General features: G+C 40.2%; 1 protein-coding gene across 1 annotated transcript in view; it reads left to right on the top strand.

Moving 5' to 3' along the window:
* The window catches only part of LOC108427431 (hepatocyte growth factor activator), a 26,926-nt gene extending 4,657 nt beyond the window's left edge, over positions 1-22,269 (top strand). The window contains exons 5-15 of the mRNA XM_017697553.2: positions 2,125-2,198; positions 4,060-4,200; positions 8,209-8,340; positions 8,449-8,556; positions 9,082-9,256; positions 11,007-11,104; positions 14,061-14,307; positions 15,824-15,963; positions 17,948-18,088; positions 19,665-19,807; positions 21,951-22,269. Of these exons, the coding sequence (XP_017553042.2) occupies positions 2,125-2,198; positions 4,060-4,200; positions 8,209-8,340; positions 8,449-8,556; positions 9,082-9,256; positions 11,007-11,104; positions 14,061-14,307; positions 15,824-15,963; positions 17,948-18,088; positions 19,665-19,807; positions 21,951-22,139 (1,588 nt within the window). The 3' untranslated portion in view covers positions 22,140-22,269. The remainder of the gene's footprint in view (positions 1-2,124; positions 2,199-4,059; positions 4,201-8,208; positions 8,341-8,448; positions 8,557-9,081; positions 9,257-11,006; positions 11,105-14,060; positions 14,308-15,823; positions 15,964-17,947; positions 18,089-19,664; positions 19,808-21,950) is intronic.
* The last annotated feature ends 28 nt before the right edge of the window (positions 22,270-22,297 follow it).

The raw sequence follows: 22,297 nt of genomic DNA on the forward strand, positions 1-22,297 counted from the left end.
CTGTACACACCGAAGTATGCGTGCATGGTTGCTATGGCATCTCACTGTAAACAATCAAGGTCCACCCACGATCAAAGCGCAGTGCCTCCGTACTCAGACTCCACCTTTGACGTAGGAAGGGTGTGTGTGTCCCTGCCTGCGGCGTCACTGCTGACCCCTGAGACAGTTTGGCTCATGTAGTGTTAGTATAAGATGAGTTGACCTGTTTTTCCCTCTGAGAGTAAAGGAATCTGGTATCACCCTCAGTTTGTTTTTGTGTTGTATTTAGTAAGATGTCAGACACAAAAGCTGGCAGTTTATTAGAAACGTGGAAAATAACCATAGCGAACAGTTAAACTGGGTTCAAGGGTATTTTCTTCCCTTTGCTTTACCGTTTGACAACGATGAAGGTTCAGTTCAAACAGCTACTATTGTTATATATATCTGAAGGACATCTACGGATGCTTCCAGGAACATCACTCATGTGTTCAGAAGTGTTAGCAGAACTACTATTGCTCTAACGCCACTACTGATCATAGGAAAAGCAAAAATAAACCAATAAATTAACTTTTTTTTTGTTCTGTGGCAAATAAATGATTGCCATCGCTCAGGCTGGCTGTTTCTATGGTAACTGATAACTCTGTTATCTGTCACTGGGCTCAGGCCTAGCCACACAACCATCACACTGCAATAGGACCACTGCACTCATATTATTTCGGTCGTGGGGCGGTCTGCTGTGTTCGATCAAAGCTTGTAATTTGGAGTTCCCGCAGTCCAACAAGGATAAATAAAAGAAAACAGTCCCTCAACTGTGAACTACTTCTCGGGAAGTTGGGATAGTGTTCTTATCTCCTGGTTCATCATATGAAGTCATACCAACATGGCTGCCCACCCCGTCAACAGTAATAAAGAACCACGTCTCTGACTTTAAATATTTGCTGGAGATCAGTCAAAACACAGATGCAGTTGGTGACCATGAGGTTTTCTGTTTTGAGAAGGTAAAAACCTCAGAAACATGAAATCTTTCACTCCTATCACGCATGTTAGCAGGCTAGCTTGTCAGTGTGGCTTTGGGGATTTACAAACCGTGTCACTCTTTGTCTGCTATATTACAAACAACTACTTTTGTCTCCAGTTCCATCTTATTCCATGTGCTTTGTGAATCATCCTCTAGCTTTTTTTTCATCCTCCTGCTGTATTTTTTGTGATACCTGATGCCAGAACTGATGCTGAGTGGAGGCCGGTCAGAAACAGCAGTTGAAGTAAAATGCTGACGTGAGATCAGATCACTAAACTCAACCTCAGTGATCTACGGTCCAGATGCTCTTTCTGACGCTGCTTTTTGGAGATTCTTTCCGAATAGGGTCTCATTAATGTGAGTGCGTGATAAAACCGGACAGGGGCGTGTTTAGACAAGTGGGTGTTATGATACGGCAGCCCTGGAACACGATACCAGTTTAGACACCATCTAATCAAGGTGTGAGGAAGGAACAGAAAACCAAACTACCGGCTAAGTAGGTTTGTGAAAGTTCGCATGTTAAACCAGGGCTGCCAGTCGTTGTGTGTTATCATTCTCTCTGCTGTGCCACAGCTGATTCCAGTCACAGAGGGCACTTAGAGAGTTTTTCCTGCTCTGGCAGTAATCGCTAGTGGTCTGGGCCCACTTTTCTGGAAAGCTGTTTTGGAAAAAGATCTGTTATAAAAAAAGTTGTACAAATAACACTGAACTCATTTAAAGTAGTTTGACATGTTTGGATGGTATAACATGCCATGCCATAAACAACAAGTGGACAGAAATGGTTGAGCTTTCCAGCTCTGATTTTACCTACATGTGTTCAGTTTTATAGACAACAGTCTATAAAAGGGTCAGAAACTACATAAGCAAGTCTGCTTGAGATTGCTTAAAAAATCATGGTTTAAGGTTGGTGATGATTTATGTAGCAACTTTACATAATGCAAACTTGTTTCCATAAGCTTTGTTAATGACATTAGACCTTTTAGCTAACATGTCTTGGCTGGATGCCTGCATTTAGGGAAGAGGAAAATAATGAGCGTTTCAGTTTTTGCTTTACCCAGATCCTTTTCAGTGTTTCCTCCTGTTGATCTCTCAGGATCACATGTTCCTGTTTTTGTTTATGTGTACAGGTGCTCTCTCACACACAACTTTGACCGGGACCAGAAGTGGGGCTACTGCGGTCCACAGCCACGGCTCTTCAACAGTGAGGAGGCCCTACCATACCCATTTTTGTACACACGTGTTTAAGTTGGCTTATTCCACTAGGTAGTGAGATTAGTAGCTAGTATTTTTCATGTATTGCAACATACTACATACATTGGAGTAACTGCAACACTGGCACAAGCAGCTGTCATGTTCACATTAGCTGGCGAATTGGTTACCAGTAAATACTTAACATATCGCTGTTGTAGGAAAAAAACCTCGTATCTCCAAAATAGTAACTTTACAGGAGAAGGAAAAAACCTACTTTACTTTTAATGGAAGTCAATGGAACCAGACATCTTTCCAAGCAATTTTGGGCCATTTCTTTTGGTCCATTCATCATGAAATTTACACACAATGTAAAGACCACCAGGCATTTTCAAATTAAATTAAAAACTGAAAAACGCCAAAAATGGAGATACGAGGTTTTCTTCCGACAGCAGCGATATGTTAATGTGACTGAAATGATTTAGTTGTGATGACATTGTATGATACATTCTCCACATTGTGATTAGCTGTTTCAGTGTTGAAATGCTTGCAGCTGTTGTGGCAAGTTTCAGACAAGTTGCAGGGCGCTGTACAGTGCATTATGAAACGCTGGTGAAAAGTAAGTCCATGTAAGTTTTAAGCAGCTAAAATTGCGTGAAAGTTTTACCATATAAAGCCAGACCTAGAATTAGATTACTCATGGCCTGAGCTTGTTCCATGGGGGGAGGGATCTGTTTGTGTTTGCGTCGAGTTTGATGCGAGTGACGTTAAAGATGTAAACACCCGACGCAAATGTGTTTAGATGAGTCAATGCACTAATGCATGCAGATGAAGGGGCAGATTAATGTATGTTTTTCTCAATATCTAAACTTTAACCCAGGTGCGCACGTGTAGTTATCAAATGAAAAGTGCACATTTTAGCCACAGTGATGTACATTACTTCAGTGTGTGACTGTATGTCAGACGGCCAGCGTGTCGGTTCTGTATACGGAGTTTGACATTTCCCGTGTGTCAAAGATACAGTGACTCAGTGGAACTTTCTTATGGGAACAGCCTGTTTAGCTCAATATATGTAGTCACTTGCTGACAACTCAGGAGTTTCCAGTGTACATGATGAACAATATTTTTTTGCTCTCTGTCAGATTCAGCTTCAAATGAAAATGGCCTGTTTGTCTGTACAGAGCGCTGTGCAGAAGTCAGAGACCGCCCTTAATTTATTTCATTTCCAGTCAAAATGGCCATTAAACAAAAGTTATTCTTTATTCAGCTTCAGCAAAAAAATAACTTATTATTTAAGAACACATATGTAAGCCTCAACAGCTACAGATAATCAAATGTTTTAGTTTTCAGTTGTTTCCACAATTATTCCTAAAAGTAATATAACCACCTTGGCCTTGATTACAGCTTTCATTCATTTTATGGGACCTTTATGCGGCTTTCTGCAGGGGTGTTTTTCCACACCTGCAAAGTTGCTGGTTGCTTCTCCTCAAAGTCCAGGTAACCCAAACTGATTCGCCAGTGTTAAGGTCTGGAATCTGGAGTGGACAGTCCACCAGCAGCTTCTTTGATTGATTTGCAAATTTTCCTGTGATGATTTATTTATTAGGCATGGAGATTTAAACAATTTTGTGGTCAAGTACTCAAAAAAAGAGTTCCATTTGTCTTTCTAATGCAAGTCTTATATATATAATATATATATATATACACTCTCTTGAGAAGTACTTCAAGTACTAAAGAAGTCCTGAACTTGTACTTAGTGGCCTATTTCACTGGAAATAACTGAAGGGTCTCTGGTCTCTGACTTTTGCACAGTGCTGTATATTCAGACCTCTAATCCACTCCCTTTTTCTTTCTCTCTTTCCCTCTTTCCTCAGGCTTTCTGAGCTCTCACAGAGATCGGAGCCTCTGCGAGCCAAACCCATGTAAGAATGGCGGTGTGTGTAGGCCGGTTCCTCAACGGCACGCATTTGAGTGTGTGTGTCCGGATGCCTTCATGGGGCCAGCGTGTGAACTGAGTGAGTGAACTGCACTGAAAGAGCTGCATTACACACCAAACCTGTTCTGCCAATCAGACATTAAAGCTTCCTTTCCACTGAAAACACTGGTTATACAGAAGAGCTGCCAGTGTGTCTGCTGGAGTGTGTTGTTAGAGCAAGATCTTGATCTGAAGTCACACACTTGTCTCACACCACACTGATTCGTGAGGTAATCTCAAACAGACTGCTTATGAGGTTTTTGACACTGTATGCCATACGGTTATGTATAAAAAATGGACATAAGTATATTTCATAGCTAAAACACTTGTTGATGTCTGACTTCTCCCTGTACTTTTGCCCATTTTAATAGATAACAGCATGTCAAACAGTGCCAGAAACCACATAAGCAAGTCTGTTTGAAATGACTCGTGGTGGTGATTTAGGTATGCAGTTCTCAGAAGCTAAGTGGGATATAACTGGGGTAAAACTGCAGCTACTAGTTTGCCTCTTAGCCTCTTAGCCTCCATAGAAGCAAATGTCAGATGGTAAACATGTCTTGGCTGCTCAGATTCATTTGGGAAGACTGTGTAAATATACTTTTTTGCCAATCTATCATTGTAAACTTGGTTCTACCTGAGCCTAGGTGACCTGGCTGTGTGGTAAGCTGCTGGTATCTCTACACATCCTCAATTATACCCTTCTCTTTCATCAGGCTAATGATCAGGTTTCACCTTTTATAGTCTCTCATTCTCTCTGTGCTCTTTTATCTCTGGTCTTTGTCTGACCCCCTGCTCTGATTGGTAGAGAGATGTCTGGCCTTTGTTCTGATTGGCTGTTAAAGGCAATGGCCTTGGGCCTGCTCGTCTCAGCCTGGCTGACTTATGAGAAAGTCATGTTCTCAACACCTGTGTTCAGTTTATGGCTCAAAACTGAGGAATTTCACGTGTCCTTTATAAAATTAGCTGGATTACGTTTTAAATGTCAGCCTCCCTGAACTTTCTCACTGATTTTCAGTTCCATTAGATCATTTGCTTGCTGGCTGTTTTCTTCAAGACTAAATCAAACTGACTCATAGTTTAGCTGTGTGCTTCTCATTTTGCATGTTGTAGTTTTGCAGTCATCTGTCATTCGCCAGTTAGCAGAAGGTGGGTTGCTGTTAAAAGAAACACACACACATACACACACACACACACATTCCCCCAGGGTCGTGAGGGGGTGCTGGACCCTATCACACCCACCATCAGGCAGACAAACAGACAGACATACACAGTCATGCACACAATTGCACCAAAGGGCAATTCAGCATGTCCAGTTGGCCTGACTGCATGTCTTTGGACAATGGGAGGAAACCGTACCCAGAGCAAACCCCTGTAGACACGGGGAGAACATGTTAAAAGAACAGTTTGATGAAAAATGACTTATTTTAGACTTAGACAGGTTCCCCTTGATCACAGATTTAGTCAGATGGTCAAGACAGTGCTTGCTTCTTTAGCACAGCTACAAGGCCAGAAGTAATGAAAGATTGCAGCCCACCGATTAACACTGTGCAAACTGCATCCCTGTGTCATCACACACTTTCCTTAAACTGCACCAAGTAAACTCAAACACCGTATTACATACTGTTTTATATAAAAATGGACTACCATACATAGCAAAGCTAACAGCAGTAGTAGCAGCCAGCTTGAAGCCAGATTTTTTGGCTTTCCCTTTGTCCACCCAGACTTTTCCTTTAAATGAAGTGATGTAAGTGAGCAGTATGTTCTGTTACAATACACTTTCAGTTTTGATCCAACGGGTGTTAAAAGAATAGTTTGGTAAAATGTACCTGGATGTAGTTGGTCAGATAAGATGTGTTTGGAGCCCAAATTTAGCTTCTTCCATTCAGCACTGAAGCTGTGAGGCTAATTATGAGGTTTTAGCTCCAGCAGTTTCAGCTACAGAAGCCAAACTAAAATCACATGGCTTGTTTTTTAGAGTCTGGCATCTTATAGTGATGTCCAAAAATCTACAGAATGACCCTCTAATCACGGTGTGCTAAATCGTAAAATCCAGACTGCTGTATATATCTGTTGATCATCATCATAAAGAGCACTATAATAGGGAACAACAATAAAGTAATCATTTCCTGCTCTAACTTTACACACGGTTTTCTGTCACTTTGCGACAGTAGTCACAAACTGTTGCACATACACAGTGTCTGCTGGAGTACTTTGTGCACTACTATTGCTCGGTATTGTGTAAATAGTCTTTTACCGCATGATTGTATCTCCATTTAGCCCAGTGGTGGACGAAGTACACAAATCACGTACTTGAGTTAAATTAGAGATACCCAAGGAAAAATATTACTCCAGTAAAAGTAGAAGTCCTTACTCTAGGCCTCAACTTGAGTAAAAGTACAAGAGTATTTGCCTTCAAATGTACTTAAGTATCAAAAGTAAAAGTACTATAAGAGTAATTCTGGCTCTGATGTCCTGTTATTATTTCTGTAACAAGACTCGCTTCATGAACTCATTTTGGGTGAAAATCCTCCAGCGTCTCTCTTGGTAAGCCAGTCTTTTAATAGAACGTCATTAATTAGTGACACTGACGTCTATTAAAATGATGTGATTGTGAGACGCAAAGCACTGAAGGTAAACCGTTTCCATCAAGTAGAACCAAAGTCCCTCTGAAACAACTTTTTACAAACAAGCAAAGTTTCAGTTTAAGATTACTTTGTAAATTAGTTACAAGTTGAATAAAAACTTGCTTTAAACTCAGGATCACAAATATGTTTTCCTTTACTGTGTTGATCTGTAGGTCTCTGTTCATAAACATAAACTAACCGAAACCTATTTACTATAAAATGAAAGTTTGTATGAATTCAGAAAAAAAGAAACACGCCAGTCACGACTGCATATGTGGACATATTTCTATATTATGGTCTATTTACACAAAGTTAGGTTAGTTCATCATCTAGGTGACGTATGTGCTCCCAAAGTTTTACGCTGCTGCGCTGATGTTGAACCGTGTGCTGCACTGGGTCGGTCTGACCAACAGGTCAAAACAAGCTCAGAACAAAGTGACCGCTGTGCCCTGATTGGTGTTCTTTTGTTTTGACATGTTACGTTTTTATACACACAAAAACCAAAAGGAATGGCAGATTTCTTAAAATGTAGCAGAGTAAAAATTAAAATATTTGACTTTGAAATGTAGTGGAAAGTAAAAAGTCGCCCCAAATGGAAATACTTAAGTAAAGTACAGATACATGAAAAACTACTTAAGTACAGTAACTAATTACATTTACTTAGTTACTGTCCATCACTGATTATGTTTGCTGCTGTTGTTAAAGGACGTCTCCCAGCAACATGCATCTGAGACCACAATTTATGGCTTTATCAGGCGGAGAAAATCACATGCAAAATGGGCTGCTGGTTGCTCAGTCTTTAGCAAATTGAGCAGAATATATAATTAGCCTCATTTCCGAAATCTAAACCCATTTTCTGTGTGATCTTTGCACATCTGTGTGATTCCACATTTTGGGTGTGTGAGGGACAGAAGCTCATTTTGGGCTTTCCATGCTACAGCCCATAACCTGTGCATTTACACGGTTTTGTACAATGTGCTGGTAGAATACATTAGATTTGCACCTGAAAAGCTTTATCACTATGGTCTTCGAGTTGGAGGTTTACTGTGCAACTGTCCATTGGAATAGTGCAGTACTAGTCTATATTGTGTATATGTGTATATTCAGAGTCAGTGTGTGTGTGTGTATATTTTTTTTTCTTTCTTCTTAGATATTAATTTTTTTTTTTCACCTGTGTAAATGTGATGTGACAATAAACGTGATTTGATTTGATTTGATGTGCAGTTTCTGTAAGGATAGCAAATTGACTCCCATACTGGTGAAAGAATATGACTATTACTCCTAGGTGCTTTTGCAGCTCCTGATTTTCTAACTGGGCCTATTTTGACCAGCTTATGCTATAAATTCCAGAAGCATACTGAGTCTGTTCTCTTTAATTGGTGTAGAAGTGATCAAAGTTTTCCGTTCTTTGTTGTGACCGGTAGGCAAGTGCTATGAACCACTGCACCTGAGACATTATGACATCGGGGAGTCATGGGGAAAAATCCACCTGCGTAATGTGGAGCTGTGCAAGTGCCTCCGCGAGGGTGTGTCCTGTGAGCGTGTACGATACAGAGGTAGGACTTTCCATACAAAAAGACACTCATTCGCACAGTATTTCGGGTCATGCTACTCGTTCTGTGCTTGCACTTATTTTACTTTCTGGTGTTTGTGTTTCTGTATAGTCTGCCAAACTAATTCCTGTGAGAATGAGGGCATCTGCAGAATCATTGAAGGCACAGGAGAAGTGTGTGCCTGCAGGGAAGAATACAGTGGATCACGCTGCAGTATCAGTGAGTGAACTCACAGCAGGTTTCTTAGGCATGGATTAACCTTAGTATTGCGAAAAAAAGGGGTCATTTCAATGGATTCCCAAATAAAAAGCCATTTTAGTCTATGCTTCATGGTTATTATGGGTCTGTGAATCTGGCTTTATAAGTGCATTCAATTTCTAGGCCCTGTGCACTGCAGTCATAGCAAGCACTCTTCCAATATTTCATTTCCTCTCACCTTCTTTCTTCTGATTTATTATTGGACTCCCAGACTTTACATTGTTTTTTTATTAGCAGTCAACATGATAAGATGTTTGTTTTGAAAATATGAATTTAGATATCCTATTAATTAAAGTTGGCTTGACAACGCCACAGCAATCACCTGGGATATCAATGCAGTGGCCGAGCAACACCTCAGCAGCCACATAGTATCTCATAGCACCAACTTTCCCCTCACACCAAACAGACTTTTTCAGCCATGCCACCTAAGCCCCCACCCACCGCTACCCACGTTAACCTTGTCTATGTGTGTTTGTGTTTATTCAGGGCCAGAGCAAAAGTGCTATAGGGACAATGGCGTGCTTTACCGTGGCACTGCTAACACTACAGTATCTGGTGCCTCCTGTCTGCCCTGGAACTCTGACCTCCTTTTTGATGAGCTAACAGTGGACACAGTCCACAGCACCACTCTAACAGGACTGGGTGATCATTCCTTCTGCAGGTTAGGCCACATTGCCTGTGAAATACTTCATACACAATGCTGATGCAACATCTACATTGGGCAAATGCCACACACAGTGCTAATGCACATCTTCAAAAGCTAATAGTTGGTTTCCATATCCAGTCAAGCAGGAGCACACCCGATTCTACTTGTTTACTGTCTTCAGACAACTGATCATATGCGCTCCTACTTTAATGTGAATGAAAACCTGCATCCACACTGGACGCATTAGATCAACTGTTGGCATAATTAGGAACTGACAAAAGAATCAACCAATCATGGTTTGATTTACAATTGGTCGGACCAATTTTGAGAGAGCAAATGGCCGTCTAGGCCTCCTGGAAGTCTTAGATACGTCTCTGACTGTGAATACAAGCCTGACCAGGTTTCTTTCAGAAGCAGCCAGGTTTCTGTCACAGTACAAAGTAAAATATGTTAATGTCTGTTGGAAGCTTTTAAGAAAACAAGTTTAATCTAGAATGGCCAAATGTTCACATGCACCACTGTTAGAATGCTATAATACTAGAATACTATAAAGACGTTCTTTCTTGTTTTTTTTCTAATGCACATCCTCTTCTCGTCCTTACTAATGCTACATGGTGCACAGTGCAACCAAAGTCCTTACATGGAAGTCGGTCCACTCAACGTGTATCTTGGCAGTGACCCCGGGGTATTTTTACTAGGCATATCAACTCAAAATCGAATGTCAGTTGAATGTCTCCATAACATCTGTTCTTAAAAAATCTGACAAAAATCACAAATAGTTTGTAGAGTTTGATGCAAATAACAACAAATGGGTTTTTGTATGATGTTCTGGCTACTTTTATACAGTTAGGGAAGATCCACTTGCGACTTTATCCGCAAGGCGATTCTTTATATTGTAGGGAAGGGCGTTCTTGACTGCCCTATTCATTTTTCAACCAGTTAACTGTCTCTTTCTTCTTTATAATGTGTCTGGCATACCATTCACATTATACACTAATACCATATACAGGGTAACATCCACCTTGTATGTTAGTGCCATATCCTAATGCAGTGTCCACATGATGCTAATGCCACATTTTAGTGCTCATGCAACCTACTATCTTTTTGATACTGTGCTACACTAATGCTACAGCCATATCTACATTATGCTAATACCACATGCTATTGCAACATCTACATGCAGTGCTAATACAACATCTACAGTATGCTAATGCTGCATACTGTGCTATTTCAACATGTGCATTACTCTAATAACACAAGCTAATGCTACTTATTGCGGGAATGAGTACTCAGTGAATGGGAGTAAATGGAGCTTAACGGGTGAAAATGAAAAGTAAAATGAATCCCTTGCCCAGAAACCCAAGCGGGTTTTGTGCAGGAAGATGCTAGCATCGTTGCTAGAGAGTGCTGATTGGTTGGCGAGCGGAGCAGCTCATTGGCTGATCTCGCTCATTGACGTCATGAACCGTCATGAACGAGGCGCCGTTTTAAACTCGATATATAACTAATCTATAACTCGAGTTTAAAAGCTCTTAAAAATATAACAGCGGTGTTAAAATGTTTTATGCTGTATTCTTTTACATCAAAAATGTTTAAGCAGTTATAAACCATGATTGTGGTCATATGCTCCACCTCAACCCATTCATTTTGGACTCGCTCGGGAGCGCCCTCATAACATGCTTACTCCGAGAACTCATGGATAACTGTTGTAACTGTAATAGTAATCTTGTAATTGTTGCTGATTAGCTGTGTTGCTGAAATGCAGGAACCCTGATGAGGACGCGCTACCATGGTGCTACACAATGAGTGATGGGGCCATTTCATGGGAATATTGTGATGTGCCATCTTGTCCCAGAGGTCCATGTGAGTAAAACCTCAAAGCTCATTGACCCGAAGGATGAATATTTTAGCAGTGGGTTGTTCTCAGGGCCTTTTAGGCAGAGCATGCTAGATTAACTACTAATGATATTAGGAATTTGCAGAGAATGAGCCCATCAACCAAGTTTTGACAGTGATTGCGGCCTATTCTATGAGAACAAGCAGCTCTCTAAGCTTTGCTCAAGTCACTGGCTATGAATACGAGCCGTAGTGCAACCATGTTTCAGTCAGTTGCTACAAGATGAAATATATTGTTGTCATTAAAAAACATGTATCTCCATTATTTTTTGATATAATTTGAACGCAGCAGTTGCCTTTTACATTGCGTGAACATTTTATAATGAAGGGACCAGTAAAAATGCTTAGAAATCACCTGGAATAAAATCTATTTCTATTAACTTGCATTAAAAGTTACACGTTTTTGGCTTCTTCTTAAGAAATGAGATTTTCAAGAGGTGAAGTGTTCAAATCTTGAACATATACAAGTTGATGTGCGCCAGTGTTAGATTAGCGCAAACATACTATTGGAATTCTCACAGTGATGCTAGCAGAAATGTTTGCGGTCTGACTAGACGGCCTAGCTGGACTGATTGTTCAGTGTTGCATATAGCAGCACTATGGAGGAGTTTTAAAGTGGACCACAGTAGTGCTTGCCCTGGCCTGGCCTGTTTTTCAGTGCTTTCCAAGACGTCTAGATTGTCTGAACTTAATGAATTTTCAATTCAAATTCAAATTCAATTTTAATACATTGTTAGACACAGTTTACATGATCCTGGAAGGCTAAACTGAGCAAAAATACCCTTGGAAATCAAGCAGAAACCCCCCTTTTAACTATGTTTTCAATATTCATTCCACACAATTGATTCCACATGACATGACATGTTAATTCACGTCATTGTAAGATCAATTTAAAACGAACTGGACACACACATACACAATCCCAAACTGACACCGAATAAACACTGCAGTATTTGCCCAGGAGCCACAGCACATCGGCGCTGAGGGACTGCTCTAAATGAATGAAAAGTGATATGTTTGTGAAACGGTTGACTACTGTTCTCTGTCCCTGAGCACAAACATCAGACGCAGAATTCTGCAGAATTTGTCCTCGTCAGTCTTGCCGGAAACAGACGCGTTCTAGCAGGTCTTCAAAGTAACTATTTCTGACATTTAAAGTGGAGCCATTTCAGTCCGTGTCTGTGGCTCCTGGGGTGCTGACTCAGCTCTCTGTGTGCTGATCATGAAAAACGAATATATATCAGAGTGATAAATCAAGAAGAAATTGGTTGAAAGATGACATACGTTTTTGCGCAGTTTCATACCTTTAGCGTACTAAAAAGACGCTTATACGCACTGCCAGTCAAAAGTTTGGGGACTACCAAGTTTGATTTTCAGTATTACTTTTCAGTGGAGTGAGAAATGAGGTTGGCATAAAAGAGCTACATGCTAATACTTTGCTAAATTATAGCACGTGTTAAGGTTTGTGATTTCCTCAGTATGTAAACAATTATTGGACAGTGTTCAAAAAATGGGTTTTGGACTATTTTCAAACATTAAAATCTAGAAAAAAGCAAATAAATAAATAAATCTAACAAACGGAACTGTGCAAAAGTGCTATTTGTCTGTAGAGTAGGCATTTATTTGTTAAACTTAACATTAAAATAAACACAAAAAACAAATAAACAGGAAGCATTTACAGTGACCGTCCAATACCAAGTTTAATCTATTCTTCATTACAGTAAATAATCAGGTGTGCTGCTGATGGAACTACACCTCAAACCAAATCTTACATCTTACATTTTCAGAAAAATGGGACGTTTTTCTGTTTGTTAAGGTGGGCTGGAGGTTAGGGAACTGTCCCTGTGACTGGAAGGCTGCAGGTTCGATCCCCAGCGCTGATAGTCCATGACTGAGGTGTCCTTGAGCAAGACACCTAACCCCCAATTGCTCCCTGGGCGCTGTGGATAGGGCAAGTGTGCTCACTGTGCTCACCCCTAGTGTGTGTGTATTCACTAGTGTGTATGTGGTGTTTCACCTCACGGATGGGTTAATTGCGGAGGTGGAATTTCCCCTTTTGTGGGATTAAAAAAGTACCGCTTAACTTACGGTACAACTGTGTACCTTCATTACGTTTTTTAAGGTGAAAAGTACATATTTGTATATTTAAATAACCTAATGTTTTAAAAAAGAATAAAGAAATAAAAAGTCTGGAGACAAGACGGGGTGTGTGGAGTCAGTACATCTTAAAAATATGATTGCAACAGATTATGGCGTCATTATGTTCCCTTACTAAAGGGACTGAAGACGTACCCTTGAGGGTACCACCTCACTGTCTGTTTAGTATGTTTGTATGAGAATGTGGGCATAAATTTAAAGCTGTAAATTTAATTAGAAAGTTTTTTTTTGTCAAAAACTAAATGCTGATGCAACGTCAGTCCTCCAATGCGTTTCAGTTAGGATGCAGCTCTGTCCGTTCAAACCATTTCAACGGATTCTGACATGGAGGCACTTCAAACAATAGAAACGAGCAGGGAGAAGGCTGATGACAAATCCATGATGGAGGACAGAAGCTCCGCTGTGTAGTCTTTTCCTGTTCTGAATGACTTCATGGCTGTTGTCTGACAATAGACAATAGCTGACAATAGAGAATAGCAAAATAGACAACAGCTGACAATATTGAAAAGTGGAGTAAGGATGACACCCGACGTGCCTCAAAAAAGAAAGCAAAAAGAAAAAGAGGTAATCTCTGAAAATGGTACATTAAAATGGTCTATACAAGATCTTCAGTAGTCTATACCGTACAATCCAAGCTCATATCGTCTTACAGTTGCACACTCAAGGGTCACAATTCTGTGAGTGACACTGTAAATAGTTAATCTCTATAATCTCATTTGTCAGTATCAAAAATAATCAGGTTCTTCTATCTCTTTTTGCCTCGTAGCGGGTCGTAAAGTTCCTTCTGTCCACCTGACTCCAAGCCCCTCACCCACTCCTGCGCCAGGTCCCGTTGCAGGCTGTGGGCGGAGGCATGCAAAGCGTATTCCTCGCGGGCGGATTCTGGGTGGGTCATCTGCGCTGCCAGGCTCTCACCCCTGGATGGCAGCGCTGTACATCGGCGAGGAGTTCTGCGCTGGCAGCCTAGTCTCATCCTGCTGGGTCATCTCTGCCGCTCACTGCTTCTTACGCAAGTATGCCTCTGAGTCTGTGTGCTGGGGCTGCACAATATATCATTTGTTAATTGTTATTACAATATTGGCCTTTGCAGTACTGATATTGTTGAAGGCAGCATTATGCAAATGGATTTATAACAAATCACTGAACTGTTTACTGCTATGTTGGAAGAGTGGAGCATCAGTTGTTCCAGATGAGTTTCTGGGTGTTTAAGTGGAGGGTTTAGCAATCCAGTCTTATGTAAATACAAATAATCTTGGCTGAAATAAACAGTGTTTTAGCGATTTTACTATTAAGGCTTTTATGTTCAACGTTCATCAACGTTAAAGGAAAGCACAGATTTTTTCAAATTTCTGCGCAATTAAATGAATAACATGTCGAGCTGTCTGATGTGAAATGCCTTGTTCTAGAGAAACTCGCTGAGTCAGAATTGTTCGTAGTGGTGGTAATAGGAACCAGACGTCTGAAGGGCTTGTTTCTAAAAGCTCCCTCACTGAACATTAAATAAAATATAACTATTATTTACACTGAATTATTAAATAAAATGGGTAAAAATACACTGTCTGATGTCTGACACATTGTTTTACAGTAGTTTTGTGTTTGATTTTTTTTTTAAACCTATTTATTTAATCTATTCATGGTGGAGGGTATTGCCTGAAGGGTATTATAAAGCAAAATAGTTCTCAAAGGAAACAGATTGACCACCATTTTACCATCATCAACATCACATATAAAAACTCAGAAGAGATTTGTAGGTTCACTGGTGGTTTCAATATGTAAATAAAATGGGGAGCACAGGTTCCCATCTCCACCACTATAAAGAAATCGGAGTCTGTATATTTCTCTACAAAGGAACAATTCCATATCACACCACACTGAATGACTCAGCGTCACTGAAATTTTGAAATTCTGCAGAAATTTGGAAATTTGGTGGAATTTCTCTTTAAATAGTTCTTCAACACAGCATTGTTGTACACAGTGTAATACTCTATCATTCTTATTTAATAGATCTATATAATGGGAAACTACTAACGTTTAAAATGCAGGAGAAAAGAGAAAAGAGATTTTTCGGCATCAGGAAAATAGCAAAACAAATATATCTCATTTAAAAAATACATCTACAATTGAATATGAATAGTTCAGTATTTAGTGTTTTCACCCTTTGCCTTTATTAGAGCTTCTGTTCTTCATCTTGTTATTCACCACCAAAGTTCAGTCTTAGAAGTTCCATTTTCTGCTCCTCACGGTCCAGATAATCCCAAATACATTCAGTGATGTTGAGGTCTGGCGTGATCAGTCCATTATTTTGGTGGCTTATGGGGTCTTGCATGATTGTTAAGAGTGCCAAATTTACTTGCAGGTGGATTCTCTTAAATCTAATCTCTTCAGAAACATCGCTTTAAAAACCAATAACTTGTACTTAAAGGAAATTCAGTAAATGAAGAGTGGTCTCTGACTTTTGCACACTGCTGTACATTATTAGTGTTTGTCTTTCTTTAATTCTCTCCTTCTCTTCTCTCATCTCTCCCTCAGTCCACTGAAGTCAACAGTGCGTGTAGTACTTGGCCAGCATTTTTTCAATGATACGGGCCCCAACACTCGAACGTTTGGCATAGAGAAGTATGTGCACTACCACAACTACGTTCAGTTCAACCCAACTGTGCATGATATTGGTAGGTACAGTTTTTAATGTCCCTCATCCACTCACACTCGTAGATACGTATAAGTTACACCTGTGAGTGCCTGCCCAAAGTTTTGGGTGTGCGTATGTGTGTTCACATTCCTGAACCTATATCACTCTTCCGATTCTCACGCATTCCTTCTTTCTGACTAATGCTATTCCGTACTTCAGTGATGAAGCTCATTTTGCATTTGTTCATGTTTTGTAACTGTATAACCTTCAGAGGAGTGTTCCTTTAAAGTGAAGGTTTGGCCCAAAACATACGCAAATCTTTAAAATTGCTGAAAATATAGTCAGCCAAATAGTCCCAGTCCAGTTTTTTGGCCCCCCCCTTTGTCCAACTCGAATACTTTAATGTTGAGTATGGGCTGATACAGAGACAATATTTGTGTTTTCATTGGTAATATTGGTATATAATTTAGGCAAGGCGTGTTAGTCTACCGCTCAATATTACAGTAAAATCACTGTTTTATTTAATATTTGCGTAATGTGAATTTCGTAAATGGTCATTTATAGTGTGTTCAGTGCCGGCTTGTGATCCAATTTGATTGACCAGTTTGATGACTTGACTATCAGTGACTTCAATATTCTGCAGCAAAATCACTTTTTTTGACATGTGTAACAATATACAGTCTGAACTGATGTCTTACATGAACATATACAGTGGAATTCACTGTGGTTAATTATATCATGACGGCAGTTTATTTTGCACACTCTTAATGAAAGTGCTCTTTAACCCTTTAACAATAGCAGAACCTTGGTGCTATATAGGACCTTTCTTTTAGTTGTTTGTAGAACCATACACAACAGGTTCTCCATCTCCATCATCCGCAACAGTAGTTATAATAAGTTGAGTGAAAAACAAAAAAACAAAGCTGAAACTGAATCTGTTTAAATAAGCCTGGATTGCCTCAGATCCTGATCCACTGAACTGGATTGGGACATCCCTACAGCTAAGACGTGCTGGATATCTAAAGTTCAAGCTTCAGGTAATTACAGCTTGTAGATACCAGGTCAGCGACCTGCTTGCCTAAATCTTTGCATGCTTGCCTTAAACTGTGTGGAATTGCTATATAGTCTCAAAAAAACGTGCTTATGCGGTAGAGATGCTGGAGCAGATCCAGGCACATGTTAATGGATCAGGTACATTAAAACTGATTCCTTACCTGTCTTTTTTTTTTGCACTCACTGTCAAAGAGGTGCTGAGATTAACCACAATCTGTGACAGTGAGACACATTTCCTGTCATGGTTGGCTCCTCCCACTACTCTATGTGCCCCTTTGTTTTGATCTTCCATGTGCATTTGTTTTGGTTTTCTAGTCCTGCCCCTTCGTTTCATGACTCCACCCCTGATTGTCTCTACCTGTGTTTGCACCTGGCCCTCGTTACCCTTATGTATTTAAGCCCTGTGTTTTCCCCTGTCTAGTGACTGGTCTTTGTTTGATCGTGTTTGATCGTGTTTGTTGGTTGTGTTGGATTCTGGTGTCTGTCATGTCTGCCCCCCGATCTATCCGTGTTGGCTCTATGAACCTGGACCGTTTAGACGATGACCCTGGATTTGCCCTTAATAAATCTCGCTTATCTCAGCACGTGCGTCCGCCTCCTCACTCCCCGTTACATTTTCAGAAGTTAAGAAAGTAATTTAATGTATTATTTTGCTGTGGAATTTGAAGTAAAAAAATCAGATGCACTATTAAACACAGTCACACAATGCACATATAAAAAGGAAGTACGTTTACTGTAGCATTTATTGTAATCCTAGATCTTACCCAAATAATGTGGCTGTTTTATGTAAGAAAATACCAGTATTGGATCTCATTTAGGACAAAAATACTGGATTGGGCCTTTCCAGCATGGAAAGGTGTTTAATGGTGTAAACGCCGGAGACCTAGTAGAGTGGCTGTTAATGGCAAGTCAGTTCAAAATGTTCATGTTTGTATATGTAGGTTTGCGACTGTGTCTTTCTGGTTTAACAGTGCTGGTGAAGCTGAAGAAGGTGAATGGCCGGTGTGCTCCTAAGACTCAGTTCATTCGGCCCATCTGTCTGCCAGACAGGTTCATGATGTTTCCTGACTATACATGCTGCACCATAACGGGCTGGGGACACATGCAGGAGAGTGAGTCAACTTAAAACATCTCACACATACAAGTACATACACAGGTTTCAGTCCCAGAGTCTCATGTTTTTCTTGTTTAAACTCGTTTTTAATGTCATTGCTTGGTAATTAATTGACTCTTCTGTGGCACACATGAATCTGCGGGGTCTACAGTGCTGGACTGTGTTAGGGCTGGTGTTAACATATATGTACATCAGAGGTGCTCAGTCCTGGTCTTGGAGATCTACTATCTAGAGAGCTCTGATCCAACACACCTGGCTGTATTATTTAGATGCCCCTGAAAGCCTTCATGGGGTGGTCAGGTGTGAGAGCTTTCTGTCTGAGCCACACCCAACCCGTAATATCAAGTTTTGAGTCCGAACCCAACCTAAACAGAACACACTTTTGTTCTAACCATGAAGTTTTGAGACTGAAACTGACCCGAGTACAGCAAAATTCTGTCTGAAATCCTTCGGTGACAACCCAGACGAGTTACTCACATAAAATCCGGTTTTCAAATACAGTTTCACTAGAAAATTTGGACAAAATTTTGTCACATTTACAGTGTTTTTTTCACTTTCTTCTTTTTTAGACCTACCACTGTAAAAAGTAATCAGGATTTTGAACACGTATTATTATACTGTAATGATCAGATTGTTGTAGTCTGACTGGAGTGAAAACATGTACAACCTGCAACCTAGTTGACACGTTTATACAGTCAGTATAACTTACTAGCAAAGATACATTTACCCCTTGATCTCACTTTGCGGATGACACTACATTGTCAGACTTTTTGTTGTGTCAGTTCATCACAGAACAACCTAACTAAAAATGTTCTTAAGAGTAAAATGTTCCATAGTGAAGAGTGTGGGAGCTGTGATTATGAGTGTTACTGTCTCTAGAGGCTGAGACCTGTACGAGACTGGCCCAGACCAGCTCAACATCAAATAAGAAAGGATAGTGCAGGTATATTTACCATATAGTTACAATGACAGCCGTCAGTAGATCATGGATACGTTAAAACAGTTCCATAAAATAAGCTGTTAAGTACATTTGTTAAAAGAGAATTTAAAATGAATTTTGATCAATGCTTCAATGCATCCCAAATGTTCGAAGTCTTGAAAGTAGTAACAGTAAAGTAAGGAGGAAAACAAAATCAGTCAGAAATGCACTGTACAATCTGTGGTGTACAGTAAAAAAAATAAATGTTGTAATGAAATAATTAAGATCATAATAGTAAAATTCAGTAATAAGAAGGTAAACCATTAAATGAATAAACAATTAAAATTACAATATAGTTACTTATCAAGTAACAGATCAGATAAGGATCAAATAAATAAGAAAAGAAATGATGAAAGAATGCTAATAAAAGAAATAAAAGTAACGAAATTAAAGTACAAAGTAAAACCATAGCTAAGACATAGCTAAAACATACAAACAAATCATATTAAAAGTTAAGAAAATCAAATGAAGCAGTTGCAGGCTGGCTGGAGGTGTTGGGTTAATTGGAGTACAGACGCATTAGCTGTGTTCATATAGAAGGCAATGGAAGCAGCCCACAAAAGCAGTAATACAGGCATGTGTGTTTGTGTGTTAGAGGGGAACTCGTATTCTCACCTGAGAGAGGGAATGGTGAAGATCATCCCGTATGAGAAGTGCTCTGCTCCAGACGTGTACGGTTTGGAGGTCAGGCCGGGGATGCTGTGTGCGGGTAGTGACACCTGTGTGGATGCCTGCCAGGTAAATCCTGCCCATAATTTTTAAACTTAATTTTGATTTGCTGCATCTATAATGTGTTGGTGACCAGAGAACGGCAGTTTCCCTCGTCTTAAAAAATAGCAGCAGGCCCATCGACTTGAAACTAGTTTATAATAGAAGTATCCTGAATTGAGTTTAGGCTTCAAAGTGGCTTTTAGGCAGTTTAGTGATGTTAAAGTTTTCCCTTCTTCTTTTTTTGTGTTACAAATTGGTTTGACTTAAAAGAAAAAAGAGTAGGAATCAAGATTGTAGTTTGTTTTTGGATGTACAAATCTCTTTAGTGGTCATTTGAGATTAAACAAACACTCAACAGACTCTCAGGCCCAATCCCATTTGACCTCTTGCCCCTACCACTTGGCCCTCAGCCCTCTGTTTTGCGTGTTCACGTCTATGGTTAGGGTGTCCCAATTGTTGAGATAGAGGGGTAGGGTGAAGTGTTAGGGCTATATGGCCCTCCAAACAGAGGTTTTTGTGCGGCACACTCCGAACGGAGTGTTATCAGAAAAAAAGAAAAACCGGCAAGTTGACTGCGCGAGCCACCAAAGAACCCCGCAAATGTATTTTCTCCATTAAAAAAAAAAAAAATATATATATATATATATATAGACAGATAACTTTCATATTATCTTAGTTTAATGTAGTTTCAATGTATTGTCGATTTCTTCATAACAAGCATAAAAATCGCTAACAGCATGCTAATATCTTGGTCGCTAGCTAGCTAACTTTCCTGTTCCACCTTAAATACTCCGGCACCTTAAATACGCCAGAAGCGCCAGAATGTAACTGCTGCACCATTTAAGGCGGAACAGGAAAATTCGAACAAGAAGCTGGAGAATATCTGACTTCGTATTACCAAAGAACTAGCGGTGGGCAATAATAAATAATGATCCTAAACCCTCTCTTTGAAAACATGAAGGTAAATGTAAATGTAACTAAAGCTCAGCGGTGAGATGGGCCACATCGCCTACAGAGCACCGCTACAGCCTGTTAGTAAAGCCTGATTTCTTTTATTTGAGAATTTGTCCTGTTTTGTAGCGCAATATTTCAACCACTTACCCTTGTAACTCAGTTTCAAGGGGTTAGGATGACACTGGAAAACAAGGGCTAGGGGTAAAAAGAAGAAATGGGATTGGGCCTCAGTAAAAAAAAAAAAAGAGGGTTAAACTTAGTCTTAGGATTAGGGCCAGTGTTAGGGTTAGGTTTGGGATAAGGTTGGTGAGGTTAATTCATAAAAGTATCAGCAGCACATCTACAAGATTTGCTTCAGGCAAGAAGAAATCTTGTGAAAAGTCCACCCACACCACTACACTGGTAGCATATTCCCACAAATTCCTCTCTATAATGGAAAGAACTACTCAAGCAGTCTGAAGAATTCATGAAAACTGGGTAAAAATACCTGCTTCACCAGCCAACAGAATTCAGCAGCTTAATTAGTGCCTTCTAATTAGTGCGACTGTGTGACGTCAACACTGATGTGAAGAACCCTTTATAGTATTGTATAGAACCATTTTCTGTACAGAAGCACATACAACCACATCACGTCGGGGTCACAGCTCATTTATTGGGCAGAGGTTAGGGATCCAGCCTCGTGACCGGAAGGTCGCTGGTTCGATCCCCAGAGCCAACAGCACGACTGAGGTGTCCTTGAGCAAGACACCTAACCCCCAACTGCTCCCCGGGCGCTGCGGATTGGGCTGCCCTCTGCTCTGGGCAAGTGTGCTCACTGCCCCCTAGTGTGTGTGTGTGTGTGTGTGTGCTCACTAGAGTGTATGTGGTGTTTCACTTCACGGATGGGTTAAATGCAGAGGTGAAATTTCCCCATTGTGGGACTAATAAGGGTCACTTAATCTAACTTAATACAACACATTCTCCATCAATCTGAAGAACGATTTTACCATGCAAAGGTCCATTTAAGCATTTGAGTGTTTGTGGTTCTATGTAGAACTATTGTCTTTACTATAGAAACCTTGAAGAACCATCTTTTTAAGAGTACAGTAGATATGTAACAGATGGAGTTTAGGCTGAAACACTGGACCGTTCCTTTGAACTGTTACTACAGAGCTGCCAGTCTAAATTAGACGTGTGTGTGTGTGTGTGTGTGTGTGTGTGTGTGTGTGTGTCGCAGGGCGACTCTGGGGGCCCGCTGGCGTGTGTGCGCGACGGTGTTAGTTTCCTATATGGAATCATCAGCTGGGGTGATGGATGTGGAAGAACAGGGAAACCAGGCGTCTACACCAAAGTACCTAAATATGTCGGCTGGATCAACCACATCATACGACCCAAAAGACAGACTCAGAGCAAAGGACTTTCATAGTACTGCCACAGGAGCTGCGCTGTCTGGACCTTGTCTGTGAATTCTTTTTCTTTATTTTTAAGAACTGTGAATAAAGTATGTACTTTATGATCAAATAAATTATATTAAAGCCACCACATTTGGAGTAAAACTTCAAGATGAATGTTTTTACTTTGCAC

Source organism: Pygocentrus nattereri, chromosome 22 (genome assembly GCF_015220715.1).
Source record: "Pygocentrus nattereri isolate fPygNat1 chromosome 22, fPygNat1.pri, whole genome shotgun sequence".
Classification (NCBI taxonomy): domain Eukaryota; kingdom Metazoa; phylum Chordata; class Actinopteri; order Characiformes; family Serrasalmidae; genus Pygocentrus; species Pygocentrus nattereri.